A 27813-nucleotide genomic window follows, 5' to 3' on the forward strand; every position below is an offset into this window, starting at 1 on the left:
AGATTCTGGGCTCAGATCAGTCAACATCTTTCAGCTGTTTCATAAAGAGGAGAGGGGTTACGAGGTGTGGGTGAGGTGTGGTGATGTTTGTGTGTGGGTGGGGGTGAGGGGACAAACAGTAGCACAGCTGTATCACTCTGTTGTGATATGTTTTAGTATGCTTCACAGACAACACAGATGTCAAACATCTCGGCAGTTTAAAGCCACGTGAGCAAAGCTCAGGATAAAGCATCCACAAGTTACATTTTAAATTTATAATTTTTACTTGTACATATATTTCCATAACTGAACATAATAAGATAATTAATACCGGGTACATGTATTAAGCCGTTCTAAGATGCCAAATGGTGTTGAAAATGAGGACATAGCAGAAGATACACATAGGATACAGAAATCAAAGCAATTGAGGAGGCACGTTTGACAGGATTTAGTATCATTTTACAGATGTTTGAAAATGTCCTTAACTAAGCAATATAAGCAACTTAACAAACTGCACTGAAAATATCACCAATGCCATGGAATTACGTTAGTAGCCCTAGGGGTAATATGTTACACAAAAGGTCTTTATCCACTAACTAATGCCCTGGACCCTAGTGAACAAAGCAAGCTGACAGCAACTACCATGGCAACATATGCTTTTAGCATGTGTCGCCATGGTAGCTGCAATCAACTTAGCCTAAATCGCTTTGTGCAAGCTGCCCCTGAACTCTCAAAGACTAGGAACATGTCTGAGCTGTCATGGAAAGACCGACTCTTATTCCATGAGACATCTGGCTTTCATGTTTGCTCTGGTACAAGAATTACCTCTCTTGCTAATGATAAAGTACCCTTAATGCTGCAATCATCAAGTTCAAGTCCAATAATTGAAAAGAAAACATTGCACCTCTACTTTGGGAATAGGGCACTCCCATTAGGGCTTGGGATATTGACGCCTGCCCGAGATAGAATAAACAGTGTTAACAAGGTCACCCCCACACAAGCTGAAGTAATCAGGACAGATATACCGCTAGACTTCCAGGAGCCCCGGAATCGGGCAGGGCCAAAGAGAGCCAGGAAGGCAGTGCAGGCTGTCAGAGCATAGACAATGGCAAAAGTCGTGTTCATGGCAACGATGTCCCCAAAGCGTGAAAACGGCCGAATAGTGGTCTGTGTGAGAGGAATGGCCGCCGCTACCGTGGTTACCGCACTGCTGACAATGGACACGCCTATATGCTGAATGGCCTGCATGACACGCCACTGTCGCTGTTTGGAAGAGCTCTGAGGAGAGAGGGCAAATGGAAAGACAAATTAACAAGACTGAATGTGAGACAAAGCTTAAGAAAAGCTGGAGAAAAAACTATAATGAAAATATTTACAGTGTCTGTATTCCTGAAAGATGATGTTTTACTCCATTATTTGTTCCAACTCTTTTCCCATCTTATGTTCAGTCATACTTATACACCGTTGTGATGTTGTCCCATCACAATCTGTAGCAACCAAACTGACACATTTGGAGTCCCTATCTTACATATCTAATACAGGTAATACAAGATCATATCCTGCTGCACTCTACTTACCAGCTGTCTGAGAAACTACATGGTTGGATATAATGCTTACAAAAGGTGGCTTCAAAAAGTAATATTTATTTATTTATTTATTCCATTGGTGTCTTACACGGTACTCAAGAATATTTCACTCACACGATCGCCATAGGAAACTGGGCAGACCATCTGCAGGTTTCCGTGTAACCCCCTCGGCCACCAAGGCCCTCAAAAAGTAATATTTATTTATTTATTTATTTCATTGGTGTCTTACACGGAACTCAAGAATATTTCACTCACACGATTGTCATAGGAAACTGGGCAGACCATCTGCAGGTTACTATGTAACCCCCTCGGCCACCGAGGCCCTCAAAAAGTAATAATGCGCATGCATTTTAAGACTCACCTCAATGACTGTCACCTGAGGGTCATTACATAGCTAATACAGAATCATCACCTGCATTCTACTCATTAGCTGGCCAAGAAACTACAATGCTTACTAAGTGGCTTCAAAAAGTAAGTAGTATTGACCCATGGTAAGACTCACCTCAATGGCCTGTAGCTCAGGGGATTCCCCAGCTAGGAGGTATCCCTCCACGACGTGGACGCAGTAGTCCACAGAAGAGCCCACAAGGATGGAGAGCGACACGGCTTCCACAGCCCCCATCTCCCAGCCAGCCACGAAAAACAGGGCCACTACCATGCAGATTATACCTGAGCAAACCCAAAACAGACATTATAATACACCTGAAAATCCATCCCTCAAGTTAATAGGTATACTCTCAATTTTTGGCCTTTTCAATTTTCTAAAATTAAAGTAAAATTAAAAGATCTCACCTACAATGAGCATGACACTGAACTTTTTTATTGCAGATGAATTGATACAGAATTATTATACATGCATTTTTTAAAAAAATTCTGATATGATACAAAACTCACCTCCAATAGTGAGGAGAACTATCAAGAGGAGGACTATGTGTCCAGTAAACACAGCCACAGCAATAACACAGATGATCACTGAGAGGACAACACCATAGATGGCACTGCTCACACATACCACCTCCATCAGCACCTGTCAATGGCAAATGCTCTGACTGACTTCACGTCACATTCAAAAGTTGGACATCTAAATTTCTTGGTCTTAAGCACGGTAAATGTAGTACATGTAGTCCCATTTAACTATCAATTTGTCAATTTATACCCCTCCTGTCTAAATACAGCAGTCAGCCAACAAAACATGCACTGTGATTGGAAAGAGATACAAGATTAACACACAGAGATGATGCCAGATAATATTCTTTCACTGATATTCATATAATACAGCAGCCTCTGGTCCTCTGCTTCTGAAATGAACAATCATACCTTTGTCCAGAACTCAGATGTCTGATACACCGTGTCCAGTGGAGAGTTCTTCCTCAGGCTCTCCTTTACAGAAGTCATGAACTTCTCCCACTCCAGGTACTCATCATAGGCCTTAAAGTATGACTGCCCTTTAGACGTGGTCTGCAAGACAGAACACGGCAATGTCTGACTAACCGAAGCCACTTGCACAACAGCACTGTAAGCTTTAGTTGATTATAAATCACTATTTAAAGATCGCGGTCGTAGCCCTCAGGACTGTCGTAACTTACATGTTCAATCAACAATTACTATAGAGTCAATCCTGTTGTAAAAATTTATAACTGTCTCAAAATTAACACTGAGTACAAATACTTGCATTGGGTTTACTGTTAGTTAGTAATTATCAAACGGGTTTGCTAAGATTTAAATGTTTCAAAAAGATGAGTTAAGAATTTTTTCACGTGCTGTTGTTAGTTGCTAAATCATTATAGAAAATGAAGGTAAGAAAAAGGTATTAACTGATACATTTCCATTTATGCAGACCCCCATTATGTAAAAGTCAAATTTGGCGTACTATTGTGATCGTAACTCCAAAAAGTTACAATCACCTTTGTATATACAAGGACTTTCTGCAAGCTGTGTAACTTCTTTTTACGATAAATTGTGAACTCACTTGTAAGGTTTACAATCAGTAGTAGTTACAATCTCTTTGTGTAAGCAGGCCTTGATCAACTGACTCAAAGATGACTACATGTAGCTGAGAATGCGGACGGCCTGTGCTGTCACTGAAAACTCATTCATCAATTAAACCTCAAGACTTCCAAGCTTTCTCTTGCAAAACAAAGCCAGATGAATTTATGACATATAAATAGGCCTGACGAATATTATTCCTCAACAAAACATGTTATAAAGAATTACCGATTCAAACGCAAAGGCCATCCACTTGATGCCGGTGAAATCGTCAGTGAACCTGGCCTCTGCATGGCCTGGAGCTCTCTGGTTGTACAACCTCAAGTCACGCGGCAGGTTATCACACTCCTTAAACCGCTGCAGGAAACGGCCAAATTGCTGCTCCATGGCTGAAACACAACAACACTTCTCTTTATTTATTTACTGATTTAATCGGTGTTTTCCGCCACACTCAAGAATATTTCACTGATATGACGGCAACCAGCATTATGGTGGGAGGAAACCGGGCAGAGATAAGGGGAAACCCACCATTCTCCTTTAACACTATATATATCAAAAATCCATATGTATGTTTCACCACTGGTCAGTTAGTCAGGGCAGTATGCAGCAATTATTGCTTAATGCGGAAATCCCAAAATCCATGAAGGCTTTCTTGTGAAATTGAGGAAAGATCAAGGTCTTACTATCGTTACAAGCATTGTTTCTTGATGCAGAAACATTAAAACTCGAGATCACAAACAGAGCATTCTGCATCTGTCATCTTTCTAGATAAAGGAACATCATTTGGAATGCATACAACTCTAGGCACCTAGATTTTTTTAAACAATTTGATGATTCTAGAAACTGATATTGTTTTGACTGTATTCCAGACTGCATCAATTGCTCAAGTACAAGTGAGTGGTAAACAGCATAAAGCAGATCAGAACAGGGAAAAAAACAGCAATCATAGGCTAGCATAAACTTTATCGCAACTATTTGTCTGAATCCAGGTAAATGTTTGTACACAACCCAGCAAACAGCTAATCTGTTGCTCCAGTAATTTTCACATAAATCCTGTTCATGAAAATCAGCCAACTATAATGTTCTTGAAATGTGAGCACAGATTTCTGTATCTATGAAATTAATGAACTGGATTTTCAAGTCAACAAATACTATTGTAAATGCTTGTTTCAGGGTATAGTCATTTTCAGCATTTTTAGGGTCATATCATGACCATTTCTTTACAGGGCAAGATAGCACCAGGCTAAAACAAATATCAATGAAAAGCAAGATACTCAATTTTGTTTCTTCTAATCTCTTGCATACAAGTGGTCTTTTTTCTGTCTTCTCTTAAAAAATACAGTAAAATTATTAAAACGCCATGTTCAAGCTGAGATGCTTTCTCTAACGTCTGCGATAATTAGATCAGCACTGCTTTCATCTCAGAAGCCACCTCTGCAACACTGAAGCATAAAATCCAGCGAGAGTTGAATGCCTAGATCAGCCGCAGTAGTGCTTATTATTCATTTATTGCTTTATTTCCATTTGTTTCAGAATTGAGCATGAATCTAGTTGTACAACAATCCTATTGTAATTTTGTAAGCCTTTAATAGGGGTCAAAATCACCAGCACAACCTCTCCAGAGGCTACAACCTGAACCAGGAATACCCTGGCTGAGCATCTGCAGCTAAGCAGTTTAAACAGAGTCACTGAAGTTCTTTATAAATGATATAAATGGGTGTACTGTATAAAAAGTTCAAGTAGCGGAAGACATATTCCTCCACTATGTTCATTTTCCAAGAAAACTATATTTTTAACTTGGGCTTTCACCACTGAAGTCCACAACTTTTATCAACCATAGGCTACTGCTTAGACTATTAGATTGGAAAATACCTAGAGTACACATGACGTCTCCTTGCCCTGGATAATGGAGATTCACTTAAGTAGTGACAAGACGAAGTTTCACTAAACTTTTACTGAGTTTGAAAAAAATCTAAAAAAATATTTAATGCTGGTTTAAGATATTTTGAATGGTTGTCTTTCCGCATGTATAAACATTATTCAGGTGCTGTCTTTCACTTTACCAATGAAGGAGAGTTCAGACAGTGTTTGTTGTGATGTGTACATGTCCACTGGGCAGAATGAAAGGCAATTCTGAGGAGAGACTTACCTGTGGGCAGACATTGGGCACTGCCATTGACAACAAGGCGAGTATTTGCTGCAATCTTCTTGCACACAGTACAGAGTTCTCGCAAATCCTCACTGAGCTTTGATGCGCCAATGGAGAAGTGTTTGCCAAAATTCTCATCATAGATAACCGTTCCCTAGGGTACCAAAATATAGTTTATACAGAAATAATGAGCAAACAACGATGGTCACATAACATTATTTATACACTACTTGCATTTCCATTCGAAAAACAAATAATGTTTCGGTGATGGGAACGACGCAGCTTAGTGGTAATAATACCATGATACACAAATATTTCATATCTTGAAACTCAAACCTCAGAACAACTTGATGTCACAATCAGAACAGTTCTATCTTGTTTTAAGTTTATAGCACTATAAAAACTTACAGCTTTAGGTAAACATCTTTTTCACATTTTTTTAGAATCTCTGGGAAGCAGGAGATGGACCTGCACTCATCTACACGTTAAAGGTAAAAAACATATACATGAAGATGGTAGATGTTCTTGTAGCGCGTATTTGGTTACCATGACAACACATACACCTGCTTGCATAGTAACATTAAAATATCAACTTGATAAGAACTCACGTAATTATCATTGATGACGTGATCACTGGTGAGGTTTGAACGGTCCAGATCTTTTATACCAAAGACAACGTAGACAATAGCTCTTGATTCCATCACCGGCCTTTCCTCAGCCTTCCCACAACTGGCCCCACGGCACACCTCGAAACCTTTGGGAAGGGAGCTAACTTTGGCATGAGTCACAGATTCTCCACTCTCAGTTGTAGCAGCTTGTGTTTGAGGAAGAAATTGAAGGTATATTATAAAACATGTCAAACAGAAAAATTAAGAAAATATTATCCAGATTGCTCCGAGGCTATTTTACTTAAAAATACCAAACTGAAATACGTAAAAAAAGCATAAATATTCTGGTACATCTGTAAAATTTGAGTATTACTCAAAGCTGTATTTGGATCATTCAAGGGAGGGCTGCCAAAAAAGTCAGGTCAGGGTCATGAGACAGACCAGTCAAATACGTGCTGCTAGATTTTTTATTACAAAATCTGAAATTAAATTTATAACAATGCCTGAATTCTAAGGTGAGCATGCATTTTTTTAAAGCTGTGGTCAATAAAAATCTTCACCACCAAATATCCACAAGGATTCATATAAATGTCTTGATCTAATCGTATTAGGCCTTTGCCTTTCTAGTTTTTTTTACATATTTAGTCTTTTAAACATTACATCCTGAAGCCTGCCAAACTAACCTGTTCTTCTTGTTGGTCTAGTAGTGGTAATTCTCTCCTGTGTGCGTACTGCCATGGTGGGTTGCGGGGCTCCAGTCACCTGAATATGAGGAGGAGGTGTTGGCCAAGGGTGAGGTGGGCTAGCCTTAGTTGGCCTTGGCATGGCAGTGGTCGTGTCCTCATTTGGCTTACTTCCCTTTGTGCTGTAACTCTTCACTGGTTCTTTGGTTGTTTTCCCCTTGTAGGGATAGCCAGTTTTAGGTGGGAAAACTCTGTGAGGAAGAGACATGTTTTTCCACTTGTCAGGAATAGACATGTTTTTCCACTTGTCAGGAATATGTACATTAGGTGGGAGATGTGGAACAGGGTTGTTGGTAGCACCATCAGTCTGAAAGAAGACAAACACAAACCCAGAGATGAAGGCCACAATCAGAGAGAACATACTTAATAAAAACACACATAACTCAAGACAGATTAAGAGAGGAAACTTTTTAAATTTTGAAAACACCTTTTTTTTTACCTGTCATCTCCATGCTAAAGCAATCTTCACAGACACATATAGCTATTCAGACCAAGAGTCCTCATTCTCTGAACTTAGCTATACTACACGTATTCAACAGGATACCATGAGTCTTCACTTGAAAACTCTTTATCAGGTCATGCTCCTCTCTTCATAAACAATCCTAAATTTTTCGATAATGGCAGAGTTGTTTTATTATCATCTTAAAACCAATCTACCTTCACGTATCCCTGAGACTGTTCTACTCATTCCTGGCTACATGTATGTCCTAGGGCATATTTAAGGTGGTTTAGAGTAAATAACATGTAAATAACATGTCATAAATATTACTTTTCAGTGATGGAATTTATATTTTTCCAGTAAGATATGATCATACCTTCCAAGCAAACCTAAAACACTTTTCTTCATCAATACAACTTTGTGGTTATTTACTGTATAAACTGAAATAGTCTTTGGGGTGATCCAACATATTACTGTACACGAGAAAAAATAAGCGGAATGACCCTTTTGGCGAGTGGCTGGTGTTCTCTTGGCTGCTATTCTGGCAAGGTAATCTCAACAATCTTAAAAAATTGCCGAGTGATTCCAAATAAGGGCATGAAATTACAACCCAGTGTGAAGAGGAGACGTCAAGTTCAACAGAATTACGTCTGTTCGAATGCTGGACATTAATCTCTGTCACATTCCTCTGACAGTCCGTAGTGGAACGTACAGTAACGTGACAGGCTCAGTTCTATTGCAAGCAGCAGGGACACTTTCTTTTAGCACAAAAATCCATGTGGTACCACGGAATCCAGCTTAGCTTACATCATACGAATGTCCCAAACAAAAGAGTGTCAAAGATAGTTTCATCTTGGCACATGGCTTTCTACTTTATCGTACTGAGTGGTGTGAATGAAGGGATAACTGGTATCTTTTTCCAATTAAAACAAAAATTAAAGCTCTTATCCAACACTGTTGCGGGGATCCACGCCACTACAAGTAGTCTTTCACCACTTCTGGTGTTTCTAAAGTTCACGATCATGAGGAAAAAACGCGAAAAAAATAGAATGTCCAGGATTTGAGCCCTAGGCCGCCATGCAGCATTTACAATTGGCCATGTACTGAAGACTAGCATAGAAATTAGTCGGCTTTGATCTTCTGTTGATTGCCCAGGACAAAAGATAGAAAGAAGACATTGTTGCAGAACTGATGCAAGTTCTTGTGTTATTTACATTGGACGGTTTTGTCAAATTTTTGTTGAAAACAACATAAAATACAAAAAAAAAATCCTGTAGATTTGGAATTATGACGTCAAACGGCAGCAGATAGTGTGTTTGTTTAATGATTTTAAGCAGTTTAAAAATTGACCTTCTTCTGAGCCAAGTTCATTGGTCAGTTTTGGCCTTATTTGCATACCAAACCAAAAGTTTTTTACAATATGGGTAGAGCGATCCACCTCAAAACTGTCCACGACAAGTTAATCTTGATAGGTTCACCCATTTTGGAGAAGATTTTTTTACCTTATCAATATATTTCAAAATGGCGGCTAAATCTTGTGATTGGTAAAACAGCACAAAACATAAAAAGTTGCATCATATGTTCCTCATTAAGACTACAAAGTTTGGTTTTTCTACCTTACCCAATTTTGGAAATATTGCAATTCTATGAGTTGACTAAGAGCAAAAATAATAATAATCTAAACAACTTCAAGAGGTGTCCCGTTAGGATACTGGCATGGACCCCTAACAATCAGGGTGGTGATAGAATTGATCTTAAAGAAGGCATTTGCTCTTTAGTGTTAAGTTTAATGTTGCTGATCAACTGTCAAGAGACAGCTGACCTATTGCCAAGCCTCACAATCAAGAATGGCTTCGCAATACGTCACAAAATCACTCTTTTCGGTAAATAATCCAAATATCTGCACCATTTTCCTTCCTTACAACATAATCTGCCAGACTTTGTGTGGATGAGTACTTTTTCTGAACTCCCACTTTCTTTCTTAAGTACAGGTACAACAACAGTGCACATAAGCATGTGTTATTTTGTACAGACATTCAATAAAAAACACAGACTGTTGATTCAGTAAGGAATGTTTACAAAGTATACTACTATGCAAATAACCATGTGAATTTAATTCAGGTTCACCATCTTAAAATATTTCCAATACCCAGTGGCACCCATTTTTACCTGAACTATAAACATTAAAAGCCTATCAAAAGTTACATCATCTTGGAAGTATGCTTAAGCATAAAATGTTCTGCTCTAAAAGAAAATTAGGAGACAATGGCCTCAGCATAACTAAAGTTAAATATGTACGATTTTTAATGATTTGGAAATGTTAAGAAATTCAAATTATTTCCATCTAAGTTATCTGCTGTGCAGTGAGTTTGATAGGCACACTCTTTGTGTATACATGGATCAGACATTTATTCAACATATTGCCCGAATAAAAATAATGTGGTTCCTACTCTTGAGACTGCTGGACATTTTTGGAAAAGGTAAATTCGTTACCTTTTTTCCCTGCTGTACACCAGGCCTCTCCCATATGCTGCACATTCTCACACAGACTAACTACAGGTGCACTGCTGACAGCACCAGTGAGCTTACCTGGTGGTCTGACTGAAAAAAGCCAGAGCATGTTGGGCAGGAGAACTTGTCAATACTGAGGTTGGCCTTGAGGTCCAGCATCATCTGTAGATTGGTACTATCTTAAACAGCTGCGGAGGTTTGCTGGACATCTTGATTTGTGTCATTAATCCCACAGATACAACCAGCAGGACAAAGTACAGACCTTTTGGGGGGGGGGGGGGGGGGGGGGAGAAACAGAATGGTTAAATGTGGTAATTAAACACAAGCAAACAAACAACATAGTTCAGTTCTCAGTGAAAACTACAGGTATTCTTATCGATCATTTTTGTGTAACTTTAGAAGTTGTCTTCAACATTTTTGCCATAATGAATGCTAACAGCCTTCTCTCTTCCTAGCCTCACACATATAGACTTGTAAGCATACTGTATTCATATCAATTTTTCAGGGCTACATCCTAAATTTGTATCAGACTACAAGCTTTGCCAGTGAAATAAATGTATGTTTCTTGAAAATGAACTTTAATAAAAGTTTAGGGCATATGCATGATTGAAGGGGGGTGGGGGAGTGGGGTGGGGTGGGAATGATTTGGGGGACTAGGGGGACTGTGCAGATTCCTCACAATACTATGAAATTTAAAATTTCTTAAAGTCAATATTAAACTCTTTATTAAAACTGAATTGCCATATATTTTTCTAAATGAAAGTTACCCCATTCTTACTACATGTACTTTTAAGTGATCAAATAAGACTCAGCATACCAGCCACAAACATCGGCTCGAATGACTGGAGCAGCCACAAATCTGCATAAACCTTGCTGTAACATGTGACCAAGGTCAAAGAGTTGTCTGCTCTTCCTTTTGGTTCGTCTGGAGGAAGTGAGGCTCCTGAATGTGGGGGTCTGTACTACTGACGTATGGCATTAACAGTGGCTCATCATTCTGTCTCAAGTCTGAAACTGTTAAAAATACTCTTTACTATCATATAATACTGTATTACATTACCCTATTACACTAGTATAGATGTGTATACAACTTTAGTCTAGAATGAAACCAACAAGGTATATGTTTAAATTCTGTGAAAAACATTCAGAATGTATAGGGGCTTCATTGGCCAATGTGGTTAGCATGGCATAATGACCCAGGAGCCTCTCCAGCAAAACAAATCAGAATGTATATGCATGTAGGCTTCAGCTTTTACTTCATACATAGGACTATTTTTCAGTCCTATGATGAAGAGGTGTTATTTGGAACATGTGTATGTGTGTGTGTATATATATATATATATATATACTGTGTCTTCGCATGGCAGGGTGCCAAAGTAGTGCTGACACTGAAGTATCATGCCAAAGACACCAGACATGGCACCCCACCCAGCCACATTATACGAAGAATGGGCCTACCAGTCCTGTTTCCTTGTTGTAACTTCTCAGTGCAGGGTTCCAAGTCAGGCAGCAGCAAGTACCATTTTTTTTAGTCTTTGGAATGACCTGACTGAGGACTGAACCCAGATTTCCCGATTTTGAGGCGGACTCTCCAAGCACAAGGCCACAGTTAGATTCAGAATGAATTGTAAATACTAGAGAGGAACTCCCGAAGTCATGTGAAAACTGTTTTAAAATATTTAACGTTATTTTAAAGTTTACGCAGCAATCCTTCTGTTTGTTGAGCTAACAGATTCAAACCATAAACAAATGTACCAAAAACTGCAGTATTACCAGCAAGGCCCTCATCCTCTAGCTGTAACATAGGAACATCATCATCATCATCATGCTCATTTGCTGAGTGGGTGGATCGTTCTGCTCCTGGACTCTCCGTTAAAATCTCGTCTGACCCAGATTTATAGTACACATGCAGAGTGTTCACATCTTTCCGTAAAACCAATTTGTAAAATCTGAAATCATCATAAAGTGAGTTCTTACTCATACATGGTTAGACATATTTGAATTCCACGCCCATTCATACTATGTATTTCAATTCTATACTCACAGGAAGAAAAAAGCACTTCAGTTTCATACTCACACACATCGTAATTCAATTCCATAGTCACAAATATTTCAATACCATACACGCAGGTTTTGATTCCATACTCACACTTATTTCAATTTGATACTCACACATATTTCAATACCATAATCACAAAGGTTTTAATTCCATACTCACAGGTTTCTATTCCATACTTACACTTACTTTAATTCCATACTTACATGAACCCATATTTCAACACCATACTCACACAGGTTTCAATTCCATACTCACACTTATTTCAATTTCACACTCACACATATTTCAATACCATACTCACACAGGTTCAATTCCATACTGACACATATTTTGATTCTATAAACACAGGTTTCGATTCCATATTCACACTTATTTCAATTTCATACTCACACAAATTTCAATACCATACTCACACAGGTTCAATTCCATACTCACACTTATTTCAATTCCTTACTCACACAAATTTCAATACCATACTCACATAGGTTCCATGCCATACTCACAGCAGTTTCAATTCTATACTCACACTTATTTCAATTCCATACACACAAATATTTCAATACCATACTCACACAGGTTCAATTCCATACTCACACAGATTCAATTCCATACTCACACAGGTTTTGATTCCATACTCACAAATATTTCAATACCATACTCATACAGGTTTCGATTCCATACTCACACTTATTTCAATTCCATACTCACAAATATTTCAATACCATACTCATACAGGTTTCGATTCCATACTCACACTTATTTCAATTCCATACTCACACATATTTCAAAGACCTGAAGCAGAGGCCTTCCAGCCAGGCAAAGATGATATACCAGAAATACAAGACTGGAGGGAGTAGAAGAATAACACAGAGCCAGCAGCAGGCCACGATGAGAGCCATAAACAGGCCAAACTCATGGAGAGCAGGAATCTGGAACAGCAAAAATACCGTATGCCACATTAATGATGCAACAACAGAGCAATATTATATTGTGGGCACCAAGGGAACAAGGATACGCTGTACATGTACGGTACATAGCATTAATGGTGGACCATGAAAGCAAGGATACAGTGCACAGCATTTATGGTGCGCGATAATTTGTTATGCAAGAATAAGCACGCAACATTAATGGTTCAAGAGCACAGCATATTATATGAGCATGCAACATTAATGGTGCCACCAAGGGAACAGAGGATATATGTACAGTACACAGCATTAAGGGTGGACCATGAAAGCAAGGATACAGTACATAGCATGTATGGTACGTGATAATTTTTTATGCAAGAATAAGCCCGCAACATTAATGGTTCAACAGCAGAGCAATGATACAGTACCTAACACTAACGGTGCACCAAGTGACTAGGAATGTGTTTAACCATTAATGGTGCATCAGAGCAATAGTGGTGCACAGCCTTAATGGTGGACAAACACAGCAATAATACAGTATGCAGCATTAAAGGTGGAACAACAGAGCAATATGCCAGGCAGCTGACAAACCTTGTAAACAGGACTTCACATCGTTAGGTAGCTGACAAACTTAGTCAATAGGGCTGCACTTTGTCAGAAAGCTGACAAAGCTAGTGAACAGGGCTGCACTTTGTCAGAAAGCTGACAAACCTAGTAAACAGGGCTGCACTTTGTCAGAAATCTGACAAACCTAGTAAACAGGGCTGCACTTTGTCAGAAAGCTGACAAACCTAGTAAACAGGGCTGCACTTTGTCAGAAAGCTGACAAACCTAGTAAACAGGGCTGCACTTTGTCAGAAAGCTGACAAACCTAGTAAACAGGGCTGCACTTTGTCAGAAAGCTGACAAACCTAGTAAACAGGGCTGTACTTTGTCAGAAAGCTGACAAACCTATTAAACAGGGATGCACTTTGTCAGGAAGCAGACAAACCTAGGAAACAGGGATGCACTTTGTCAGGAAGCAGACAAACCTTGTAAACAGGGATGCACTTTGTCAGAAAGCTGACAAACCTAGTAAACATGGATGTACTTTGTCAGAAAGCTGGCAAACCTATTAAACAGGGATGCACTTTGTCAGGAAGCAGACAAACCTAGTAAACAGGGCTGTACTTTGTCAGAAAGCTGACAAACCTATTAAACAGGGATGCACTTTGTCAGGAAGCAGACAAACCTAGTCAACAGGGCTGCACTTTGTCAGAAAGCTGACAAAGCTAGTGAACAGGGCTGCACTTTGTCAGAAAGCTGACAAACCTAGTAAACAGGGATGTACTTTGCCAGAAAGCTGACAAACCTAGTAAACAGGGCTGCACTTTGTCAGAAAGCTGACAAACCTAGTAAACAGGGCTGCACTTTGTCAGAAAGCTGACAAACCTAGTAAACATGGATGTACTTTGTCAGAAAGCTGGCAAACCTATTAAACAGGGATGCACTTTGTCAGGAAGCAGACAAACCTAGTAAACAGGGCTGTACTTTGTCAGAAAGCTGACAAACCTATTAAACAGGGATGCACTTTGTCAGGAAGCAGACAAACCTAGTCAACAGGGCTGCACTTTGTCAGAAAGCTGACAAAGCTAGTGAACAGGGCTGCACTTTGTCAGAAAGCTGACAAACCTAGTAAACAGGGATGAACTTTGCCAGGAAGCAGACAAACCTAGTAAACAGGGATGCACTTTGTACGGAAGTAAACAAACCTAGTTAACAGGGATGCACTTTGTCAGGAAGCAGACAAACCTCCTGATAGGTACAGTGTAGCCTCGCTATAACATGCCCCTTTGGGGACAGGTTCCTGAGCGCGCTATAGGCTAACTGCGCTATAACGAAATGACCTCAGGATCCAGTATATAGGTCTAGAAAAGATCTTACAGGTCATGATTTTGACACTGAACAACGTTTTATCGATGCAAAATGTCTTTTGTAAAATGCTTTCTTATTGTTATTTTACTATAAACGCATGAGATATTTTGTTACCTATGGATTCAACTAGTATTCTACAATACACAAGTTTTCAGGAACGGAACACAAGCATCTCAGCACCGTTCTAGGAGATATATCCTGCGAGACTATCCTCGTACTTAATCGTGCACAGGCTTGAGCTGATCTACAAAACTCGGTACATGTTACACATTTCCACAAGCTGAATTTAAGTAATGTAGTTTCATCCACTTTATTTTTAACCACTTTGATATCCAATTCGTTCCATGTCGGAAGTAATGCTGCTACAATGTCATACTTGTGTTTGGAATTAACTCTCAAGGAAGTGTAACCAGTTACAATCTCTGTTATTATTCATGGGAAAATCCATTTCTTTTAGTTCATACTCACGTAATATTCAAATCTGAAGCCTAAAATATCTAATCGCACATGGGTCACACACTAATAGTAGGAAATGAAGCAAAAGATGTCGCGTTACTTATGTATATTTCTTGGTGAAAAATTTTTTTTCGCTTGCAGTTTTAGCTGTTCTCATATGAAAGTACACCATAGATTTTTGGGGGACAAGATTTGGGTCGCGTTATATCTGATTGGGTACTATATTGAGGCGTCATAAAACGAGGCTACACTGTAGCTGATAAACCAACCTTGGCAAAGGGCTAGTCATCTTCAAGAAAAACAGAAAATGTGCTTTAATTTATTTATTGATTTATTTATTTGATTGGTGTTTTACGCCCCATTCAAGAATATTTCACTTATAGGACGGCAGCCAGCATTAGGATGGGAGGAAACCGGGTGCAGCCTGGAAGAAACCCACGACCATCCGCAGGTAGCTGTAAGACCTTCCCACGTACAGCCGGAAAGGAAGACAGCATGAGCTGGACTTGAACTCACAGCAACCGCATTGGTGGAAATGTGTTTTAAACTTACCACAGATGCAATATTTGCAGCAAATGCAGCTGCTGTTGTGAAGGAGGTAAAAAAGGTAGCTTTTCCAGCTGTCTTTACAGTGTAGAGTAGTCTCCCCTTGATCTTGTCCATGTGTTCTGCCTGACGAAAAGTGTTCACAAATACAAAAACATCATCCACTCCTAATAAAAAAACAAAACAAACAAAACATCAAAGATAAATGCAAACAACATCTCTTTTTTCTGAGTAAAAACTGATTATTATCTAAAGACCATACAGTTATAGCTTGTTCCAGCATAAAGTAGACGTAATAATGCTTCTTGGATATTAAAGTATTAAGCTTCAAGAAATTTGAAATCAGACGTACATATACAGTTACCATCAAAACACTGAGAACGTTAGCTTCAATCTGAGTTTGACAATAAACTATATGCAATGTTGTGTCTCTTTAATAATTCATGACTGCTGATATGCACCAACATTTCCAATTATACATCTACGTACTGCGCCAGATATCCTGTGTAGAAGTAAACGTTACCAAATAACAAACAGCAAAAATGTAACAATAGAATACCTCTGCATTAAATTTATCACAAACACTAAAAATCATGTCTTTTGGTGTTGTTTTTTTCCTCTGTAAACTGAATGCAGTCAAACATTTCATATTTTTTATGGACCACATTCATGGTGTTGAATGCAAGTGATGCCGCACTATATTTTTCCCCTTACTTTCTCACATTTCTTGTTAGGTTTACTGATGTCATCTGGACTCATGATTCGTGTACACATACATGTAAGTGACTTATTCTGACACCAAATACCAGAATATGTTGTGAAAATGCCACTAACCAAACATTTGAACAATGGTGAAAAACTAACCCACATGTACATGTAGAAAAACAAAACTGCATGAAATGGTAGTTTAAGGTAAGGTGTTTACAATTATTTCTTTATACTTAAATTTTTGTTAATTTATTCATTTTTGAATTTGATTATTGTTTTATTCCATTCTCACAAATATCCTTTCACTTTAAATCATAATGAATCCACATAAATTCTGTAAGATGAACATGCTCACCTATTCCAATGACAACAAAAGCAGCTGCTCCATTGAGAATTCCCAGCGCCTGGATATTGAAGGCCACTCTGTACAGGAAAATGGCTATGGGAAAACTCAGCCCAATTGACACCAGCGCCCAAAATGTTAGCCACAGAGAAAAGGAGGTCAGGACAAAGATGAAGAGACCAATGAAAATGAGCGCAAATCGGGCCAGCCAGAGGTCACTCCAAAAGGTCGTCTCTACCTCGTAATCAAACATCTCATTGCCACCATAGAGCACCTTCACTTTACTGAAAAGTTGAAAGAAATTTTAGGTAAAAAAAAAAGATTTTATTTACATTTATTTTACACACATTATGTACATGTTAATGAGTACAACTGATCAAAATCTGTAGCTTACTTGTTTTGTGTTTTTTTTTTCTTTTTCTTGCTTTTGATTGAATGACACTTTCAACATTATTTTGGTCCTATGACAAGGTTATTTTGGTCCTATGACAACACCATTTTGGCCATATGACAGCATTATTTTGGTCCTATGACATTATTTTGGCTCTATGACAATAGTGTTTCCATAATAATTGTGTCCGAAGAACTTGGAGATGAAACCAAACTGGATTTTGGTTTGGTGGGAGGAAACCTGGCAGAGCACGGTAGAAACCCACAACCATCCACAGGTTACTGGCATACCTACCCACATAATGCCGGAGAGGAAGCCAGCATGAGCTGAGCTTGAACTCAGAGAGACTGCATTGGTGAGAGGCTCCTGGGTCATTACGCTGCGCTAGCGCGCTAACCAACTGAGCCACAGAGCTCCCCCCCCCACCCCCCAAATTACAATAGGATTGTTGTACAACTACATTCATGCTCAATTGTGAAACAAATGGAAATAAATTTCAGTACAACTGAGGCTGATCTAGGCATCGACTGTCGCTTAATTTTATGATTCAATTTTGTAGTGGTGGCTTTTAAGATAAGAGCAGTGCTGAGCTAGTTATCGCGGATGTCAGAGAAAGCAACTTGGCCTGAACAGGGCGTTTCAATAATTTTGCTGTATTTCACTAAAGAGAACAGAAAAAAAAAAGACATCACTTGTAGGCGAGAAAGATGAAGGAGCAAAATTTAAATTATTCAGTTCTAATAAATTCAGGAAAAAAAAACTTATATCCTAAGATTTCATTTATTTTATCATAAGATTTAGTTGATTTTAAGTGGTGTTTGCTGAGATGCCGATTTTTCTCATTCCAATATAAACTGACAGCCAAAAGAAACTTTACGACTCCGTAAGGTAAATTTAAGCAGCCTTTTCAACAAACTGATACCAAATTATTGTCAGAAAACACTGTATGAAGCATATTCCCATGTGCGACAAGCGTCATATACTCCCACACAAATTTGTTTTGAGACAACCAAAAACGTTGAAAAATCATGTGACCCATGAATGGTCGCAACTGCACATGTAATAAGTGTATAAAAATGTTACACACAGTGTGCTGGACTTTAACACTGACTAAAAACCACCAAAGTAATGCCTCGATTGACTCCAGAACAACGCGAGAGGGCTTGGTGTCGGCAGCGTGATGGTGTGGGGTGGGATTTGTGGAGAGGAACAGACACCACTGGTCTGCCCATTGTTAATTAAGATGGGATGGCTATTTTTCTACCACTGCTCTGTTTGAACGGAGTGGCTAAGAAGGCCTACAGGGTGTATTGGGGAAACCAATACAGCATAGATGGTATGCTATAGTGTCTAATATTACACAGCTAATTTTACGTCTGTGGTTGTCCCTAAATAATACAGATCTGTCCCACAATATTGTGTAAAATGGTACTTCGGCTACACTAAATCTTTGTAAACGATCTCACATGCAGTAGTTCTGGGTTATCATACGTCACTTCATGGGGTGTATGGGAAAAGGCTACATTATAGCTTAGACTACGTAATCTGACATGTCTAATAGTCTGACATCTGAGTATTGTCATTTTGTTCTATATGTTAATCGGTGAAATCTCAATAAAATAATAAGGTATGACACTTTTTACAAAGCTTGAGTATCCTGCTTTCGATTGAAATATGTTTTAGCCTGGTGTTCTCTTCTCCTTTGAACATGATCATCTTAGGCACATTTCTATTTTCTTTTTTTTTACAGGAAAAAGAATGTGAAAGGAAGAACCATTCTCACTAGCACAATCTTAAAACAAGTAATCATAACTAAAGTACTGCATTATTTTGGAGCCAATAACAATGAAGACTAGAATGGATCTGCGAAAAGCAGATCCTAGGCCGGGATCCCGGATCGGATGGATGACGTTTTCCCCAACCAATAATACACGGCCCTTGTAACAACAAGTTGATGTAAATGTGCCGAATGTGGTAAATCTGCCTTACGACATTTTTTGAAAACGTGCATGTCCTGTGTTTGTAGACACAGATTAAAGACTTTCAGCACACACAGACTACATGTGCAACGCTTTGAACTCAGTGATTTTCAGCTTTACAGCTGTAACGGTTTTCTCTCACCAGACCTCCAAATATGGTGAAAAATTGCCCCTTTTCACGTTTTGATCGCAAGTTGCGGCAAAACTGTCCGTCGCCACCAAGAAATAAGTCCAGATTCATGATCAGGACGTCAAACTATGTCGGTTGGCATGCTTACATCTAGGCCGTTGTCAGAAAGTCAACACTTGGACCACGGCACATGTCCATGTCTGTCAATCACCCTGGCCTGGTTAGCGTATAGTAAAGAGAACAAGGCCTGTGCAAAACAAAGCTAACTTTTTACAGGTCCATGTCGTTTGTTGTTGTAGTTAGAATTGTACGCCATCTAATAGAGTACTGCATAGCTGAATGTCATCCTACACCCGTTCCGGGAGATCACGGACAGTGTAGCCGAAAGCATCAGGTGAAATACTACAAACCCACTCCAGTCCCCATCTAACTCCATGTTAAACCAATGGGATTCCCATCTTTTTCTAAACAAAAAACGGTGTTGTCATTTAAACGCTTCTAGCGTGAAAACTTTTGATCGGAGCTCAAATCTGTTGACAAATGCTCGAAAGAGCATGTTATCGGCTACAATTTCGTGCAGGTTGCACATTTCTAGCTCCCATAGTTCTCGAGTTACAGGTCATTGAATTTATGTCACTTTTTTGAGTTTTTTGCGTATATCTCAAAAAGTTACACAGATATGTAAAAAAATACAAGCAGATTCGGATTCAGCAGCTCAAGATACATCAGAATACGTTGATAACAATTGATATTTCAGAAATTTTTGTGACGTCACAAATTCGACCAATGGCGAGCTTCCAGAGTTTTGAGCGGAAGTAAACCATTTTCGCAAAATTTAAAGAACTCATGACCTACTAGCTGCATGTCAAATTTGAAAACGATCGGTTCAGTGGTTCTGGAGAAGAAGATTTTTAAAAGTTTTACACAAAATTCAATATGGCGGCCGAACCACGTGACATAGCAAAAAAATGGAGAATTTGTCCCGAGATATTCACCGCCAGAATATGTGTGCAAAATTTGGGATCTCTATGTTGAACAGTGTAAAAGTTTCCTTGCGAACAAAGTCGGTGAAAAAAAAAATAATAATAATAATAAGAAGATGAAAAAACAGAACGATTACAATAGTTCGGGAAGAACAGGATCCCTAAAAAGAAGGTCAGTGGTCTGTCAGACCCCAGTTACATGCTATCAACCTAGCTGAGTGTGGTATTTTCTTCCATGGCGATGTCAATATATTCAGCGTGGCAAATGTTTATTTTCAATCATTATCTCAGAGTTTGTTAGCTGCAACATTAGACTGTGCATCCAATAAGATGCAGTGTGAATTTTAGCATTCTGATCATAATGTAGATGTAAATACACAATCAATCACAGAAATTGTGCTGACAACTCATGTACATTGTACAAACTGCAGGTGAGCCTAATATGTGATAACCATCAATACATGTACTTTTGTGGTAAAAACTGTTATCTCACTTGGTAGAAGCTGCTGACAGCGTATTGATGTAGGATACAATAAAGTCCTTGAAAGCCTTCTCCTGACTGCCTTTTCGATCCACAGAGCTTTGGTAACCTGAAATTAATGTAAATTTACACCTTAATAAATCTGAAAGAACGTACCAGGACAAAATAGAAGAACATTTTGATACCTTTTGGAAGTGCCCAAATTACAGCAACTAAAAAAGCCTAAATTATGAGGACCTGTCCATGATAAATTCAGTGTAAATGCTCTTAAAAATTCCTATTATTCATGTGAACTGAATTAAAAAAAATATAAATAAAATTGACATTATCATTTGCCATATTATGCATTAAATTAACTTTTCTTAATACCTGTTACTCGCAATATGAAGATACATGTAGTTAGTAAAGGTTACAAGACTTGTAGTATGAGTTAAGGAGGCACTGAATTACAAGAAAGAGTAATCCCCATAGATGGACAATGGGAACACTATCTCACACTGTCAACAAGTGCACTGCAGATCATTGTATCAGTTATTTAAGTTCAGCCAATCATACTGGAATATTTCATACAGCAAAGGGTTTTTTGATACTAGCTGTTAGAAGAAAGAATCCATCCTTTTAACATCAAAGACACTGCCATAATTATCATTCAAATCATTTTGTGATAAACAATGCATACACTGTGCATGAGTGGTACCTACATATACGATAGGTTGTGTATATTATTTGTCCTTGCATGATTTTATCCATTTCAAGATGATATACCATTATACGTGCAGTACAGTCAGGTACCTAACATTTTTATCCATAAAAAATGGTCTAGCATTTTAAAATGGAGTAAAGCCATGGCATGTAACATTACACTTATGTAACTGGTATTCCCCATATCAAAACACACCCTACAGACGATCACTTACATCATGTACACCCTGGTAATAAAATTTGCATAATATAACCACGCTAATTAGGGCTCCATGTAGGCTTATACATGAACATACCTTTAAGCGGTGTTCCAAACAACACCTCTGTTCTCAAGAGCTTAGTTTTGTGATAGGTGTTGTTTATGGTCTCATCCACAAAGTAATAGAACTGTTTATGGCTCATGGCCTTGTCAAGAGAGCTATTTATATTGGCCATGTTTGTTCCCCGCCCGTCGTACACAACTTTCCCGTCCGGCAGCACAGATGGGTAGAAGTATGTTAGCAAGGAGTTAAGGGGAGCACAACCTTGGTAATGATCAACTTGTGCTACATCCATGCTTCCTGTGTTCTTCCAGCAGTAGTTAGCATAATCTGGGTGGTTAATGATTTGCTCTTCAATTCTGTGAACAGTTTCTAGTCTTTCAGGGGTGAACATGTTACCAGGTTCTTCATCTCCAACAGCCATGAAAATGACTTGTAGCTTCCAGCGCACACATGTCTGGGTGACCATACACACTCTGTATAAACTACGCCGCACCAATCTGTGCACAGCACCAGACAAACTGTCATCAGAGCTTCGCTCCAAGTTACCAAAATGCTTCTTGAAAAACGTATCACCAGGGCTATTGCCCATAGAATTGCCCTTGTCTCTTGGCGCAGACACATGCGTATGTCCAAAGCTGAGCAGGCTTCCGGATTGCTCAGTGTCAACATGAACACTTCTTACACTGCGCTTTGGTGTGTGATGATACATTCGCGCATACTTTGCCTCATTCAAAGCATGATAGCCTCTTGATGCCTTATGATTAGGAATGGAAAAAGCATCCACAGACTTGTCGATCACTGGTGCAGGTTTAAATATGAAGACACTGTAGCCACCCAAGACAAGAGAGAAAGAGCTGACTGACAGTAGCATGATCACAGACGATATCAGCAGACACACTGTTGTCCCTCTGCCATCGTGTTTGGCGAGCTGACATGGTGTCAGGTCTCCGTCAGTAAACTGGGTGTCAAGGCAAGTAATTGCTCTGGCAGTATTGGAAGATCGTTCAGAAAAGCGAGATATGTCAGACGGCAGGTCATCGTCAGTTTCATCAAAGAGTGAGGTGGAGTGTTCTGCAGGTCTCAGCTCAACACCCTGTCCAAGCCTGTCATAATGAGGCTCGCGCCTCCCCATGGTCCACATACTAGGCATGATTACTTTTCATCCCCTCTTCATTCCAGCTGCAAACAAAATCAGAAAAGTACAGTCATTTTTTGTCTCTGCCATATCAGTTTCTTTACATGCAATGTACAATGTGTGTGTACCATGTACAATGTACTGTATGTACATATACATGAACTGCATCAAACTCAACTCTAAAGCCTACAAGCTGTTACTATCATGAATGTACAATGTATATGTATGTAGCTAAATGCATAATTTACACATATACTGTATTTCACCTGAACTTTGGTATGTAAAATTTCACTTTCAAGAGGCCATACAGGCCTTTAACTTATACTTCTGATGTCAACTGTTCGTTTTTTTGAGAATAAATTATTCAATCAAACTTCAGAGAAAACCCTTATAACATGCATAAAGTGTGAACTCAATCAGTCAAGCTACATGCAAGTGTGTCACCTGAGAAATGCTTACATTTAGGTAAAATACTGTAATTTGCACTTTCAATACAATTTGACAACTGAAGTCATAGACTTACTGATATTTACTGCACCAAGTCATTTGACTGGTTGGTAACTTGACAGGTCTCAGGTATCACTTAAATTATCAGCATGGTCAGCATGGTCAGTGCACATATGTGACACCATGGGAAGCATGGGACCACCTGTCAAGATGTGGTCTGACCATGGGCAGTGTACATATATTTGACACCAAGGGCAGCATGGGACCACCTGTCAAGAGGTGGTCTGACCATGGGCAGTGTACATATATTTGACACCAAGGGCAGCATGGGACCACCTGTCAAGAGGTGGTCTGACCATGGGCAGTGTACATATATTTGACACCAAGGGCAGCATGGGACCACCTGTCAAGAGGTGGTCTGACCATGGGCAGTGTACATATATTTGACACCAAGGGCAGCATGGGACCACCTGTCAAGAGGTGGTCTGACCATGGGCAGTGTACATATATTTGACACCAAGGGCAGCATGGGACCACCTGTCAAGAGGTGGTCTGACCATGGGCAGTGTACATATATTTGACACCAAGGGCAGCATGGGACCACCTGTCAAGAGGTGGTCTGACCATGGGCAGTGTACATATATTTGACACCAAGGGCAGCATGGGACCACCTGTCAAGAGGTGGTCTGACCATGGGCAGTGTACATATATTTGACACCAAGGGCAGCATGGGACCACCTGTCAAGAGGTGGTCTGACCATGGGCAGTGAACATATATTTGACACCAAGGGCAGCATGTGTGACACCAAACTACATACATGACTATGCAATATAACATGTAGGCCTACACTCTATGCACCCATGAAAATCTTTATTTATGTAATCTATTCAACACAAACGACAGAATTATACAGACACTACTACCATTTGTGGGATATAATAATTTAAACCTGCAGCCTGGTGTAAGTGAAATCTTCTTGAGTACAGCATAAAACAACAATCAAATAAATAAATATAACAATTTACATCCACAAATCCTTTCAATTCAGACACTTCTCACATTTTTAACAATGCAACAACACTATGTATCAATCAAAGGAGTATTTATAAACATTTTATTAACTGCATTATGGTGCATCTACATGAATAATTCATTTGTTAATGAATGCAGTAGTGTAAATTTATCAAATCAGAAAAACTCAATGAAAAAAAGAGACAATGATGGGAAACCAACAAGTACATGAAGAATATGAACAACTCAAACAATGAAAGAAGGAAGCTGGTAATTTACTTGTGCCTTCATGCATGTTATAACATATTATACAAAATGTTTTCATGACATGATGTTGGATTATAAAACATACATGTAAATCCTTTTGTTTCCTCTTGCATTGATGCAATATCTCTATGGTTGAAATAAAAATGTTCATCTGTCTACATATCAATTTATCAGACATGTATACATATATTTACTCGTTATGTACCCATCCAGTAATTCTATCTTTGCAATAATATCACACTTGGGTTAGAACCTAGTCAAATTGTTACGTTAATTTTGTTGTCATTTTCAAAATTTCTTTCCACAAAGATGAAAATGCAAAAATGTGTATCTTCCTACCTCCTGGCTGTGACTTTGATGTCAAATAACAAGCTACTACATGTGCCTACTATGAAACACCCAATGTCTACAAATCACATTGTGAAATTACTGTGAGGAAATTGTATAGATAACCGTTTATTTATATTTGCATAAAACTTTGGTCTGAGAATTCTGACCTCAATAGCAAAGTTATGTACTCATAACAAACTGCCTTTCTTTTTTGATTTTATTTCTATTTATACTAAACAGACAACACTTAAAATTTTAACAATGAAGTAAACTTTGGAATCTGCAGTATTCTACGTTAATGCACACAGGGTGTCAATGTGTCTTCAAAACGACTCCATAAATAGATACGCAAATATTAGAAGGAATTAAATGATATCTTACACTGTATCAGTTGGCACAAAGTTTTTCATTTATTTTTTTTTTATTATTATTTTCTTTGGCACACTGAAAATGATATTCTCTTAAAAATCTCATTTATGAAAAAATTTCATATTCTGCCTATTTGAAATCAGTGAAAAGTAGTCAACAGAAGCTGACTGTGCACATAATTATTAGTCTGTTTTTTTTTAATTTTTTTAATTTTTTCCAAAAATCAAATAATGAGGATTCTACATTACATGTATGTTCTGAGATAATGTGAGGATTATTGACACCATATATTTGCACATCCTATCACTGAGTCACCATGGAATAAATTTATCTGGCAAAGACCCATCAGTTCAGAGCCTACCAAGCAGACACTTTTGACGTCGTCTGCGGAGGCGGAGTACTTTGTCTGATGCGGGATAAAAACTGATATGGTGAACTTAATATACATATATGTCCTCATTTAAAAGTAAATATATATATCTCAGATTGTATGTGTCACCTGAGTATATGGTCAATAACTGGTGGAACCTGCGGATGGTCGTGGGTTTCCCCCAGGCTTGGCCCGGTTTCCTCCCACCATAATGCTGGTCGTCGTCGTATAAGTGAAATATTCTTGAGTATGGCGTAAAACACCAATCAAATAAATAAATAAATAAATAACTGGTGGCTCAGTTAGTTAGTGCCATAGAGCAGTGTAATTACCCAGGAGCCTCTCACCAATGCTGTTGCTGTGAGTTCAAGACCAGCTAATGCTTAATTCCTCTCTGGCCGTACGTGGGACGGATGGTTCCTCCTACCATAATGCTGGCCGCCATCATATAAGTGAAATATTCTTGAGTACAGCATAAAACACCAATCAAATAAATAAAAAAATAAATAAATAACTGGTAGCTCAGTTAGTTAGTGTCATAGAGGAGCGTAATTACCCAGGAGCCTCTCACCAATGTTGCTGCTGTGAGTTCAAGACCAGCTCATGCTTAATTCTTCTCCGGCTGTACGTTGGACGGATGGTTCCTCCTACCATAATGCTGGCCGCCATCATATAAGTGAAATATTCTTGAGTACGGCATAAAACACCAATCAAATAAATAAAAAAAATAAATAAATAACTGGTAGCTCAGTTAGTTAGTGCCATAGAGGAGCGTAATTACCCAGGAGCCTCTCACCCATGCTGTTGCTGTGAGTTCAAGACAAAAAATTACTGTGGTGAACACACATATCACATACACATCATATTATCAATATTATTATGGCAATATTTGATTTCTGAGAATGAACAAAAACATACTGTTGAATACACTGTCTTCATGGTGACATTCTCAGCCTACCCAAACATTTAATTTACCTTCCATCAACTACAGCCAGGGCGTCACCTTGCTTTCATGAATAAACTCTGCCAGCTTCTAAGACTTACTGTCATCTTCAGTGTGTGACTCACTGTCAGTATACGCCTGAGTGATTATCACAGGTATATCACTGTATATTCCACCTGCACGGTGATAATGTCATACATACCACTACGGCAGTACCTGTAATGCTCTTATTCTTTTATGCAACAACCCATCTCCAGGCGTAGTTTTATACCCCAATTCAAGATATCAGATAACCTTATTTCTGATTAATATTTATCTAACAGTCAACACACGTGAAGCGAACAATCAGCCATTCTGAGTCTTCAGGAAGCTCACCAACCTTGCATTTCCGTCTTCTTCATCAGCTGGGATTGTGAATCAGCGCACAAAGACAGAACGTGCACTCGACGAGTTCATCATCATGTGATATTTTCCCAGGCCTTTCACAGTCACAAAGCGAGATTCACGTAGGACATTTATTTAGCCATGAAGTGAAGTGTTACCGATAAATCATTCACTTACCTCTGATTTGCTTAGAATGGCGCTTGATTGAAAGAACTAACAGTAACACTCAGCTCTTCTGCATCGTCGCCATTGTATACAAAGGTGTCACGTGACAGTTTTCCCTTGTAATGCGCTTGTAATGTCAAAGGGAAACTGAATCGGTATCCGGCTATTTCATTTTCGGACACCAGCTGGGGGGGGGCGGGGGGTGCTTTCCTCTTGTATTTTAACGGGGTTTCCGCAGATAGCTCTGAACGCTATGAACTCATGACAGGATAAGCTATTTTTATATCAGGTTTTAGTACACACATAGAAATCAGCGCATGTATCTTTTTTTCTTCTCTCGTTTGGAGAACCTGGGATGGAAAAGCCAAAGGCATTTTCGCTTTTGATTTAATTTTTATGATTTAAATATTAGGCTAAAAATAAAGAAATAATTAAATTAGCGCAGAAAGGCAAAATGCAATATTTTGTTTATTCCAGGAACTGGTTTCCTTCATGGTAAACATCACCACCATCAGTGAAAAATTCTCAGG

General features: G+C 38.8%; 1 protein-coding gene across 1 annotated transcript; it reads right to left on the reverse strand.

The window, feature by feature from the left end:
- Positions 1–90: 90 nt before the first annotated feature.
- LOC135475725 (protein dispatched homolog 3-like) lies at positions 91–27354 on the reverse strand. The gene is given in 17 exon segments (XM_064755659.1): positions 91–1257; positions 2068–2234; positions 2460–2592; positions 2883–3023; positions 3780–3940; positions 5701–5854; positions 6309–6514; positions 6992–7358; positions 10080–10180; positions 10183–10263; positions 11775–11950; positions 12838–12989; positions 15888–16048; positions 16945–17216; positions 20909–21005; positions 21895–23040; positions 27296–27354. Coding segments are annotated over 16 exon segments (3858 nt in total). The 5' UTR covers positions 23012–23040; positions 27296–27354; the 3' UTR covers positions 91–885.
- Between the last annotated feature and the right edge of the window lie 459 nt (positions 27355–27813).

The sequence above is a fragment of the Liolophura sinensis genome, chromosome 9, assembly GCF_032854445.1.
Source record: "Liolophura sinensis isolate JHLJ2023 chromosome 9, CUHK_Ljap_v2, whole genome shotgun sequence".
Lineage (NCBI taxonomy): Eukaryota > Metazoa > Mollusca > Polyplacophora > Chitonida > Chitonidae > Liolophura > Liolophura sinensis.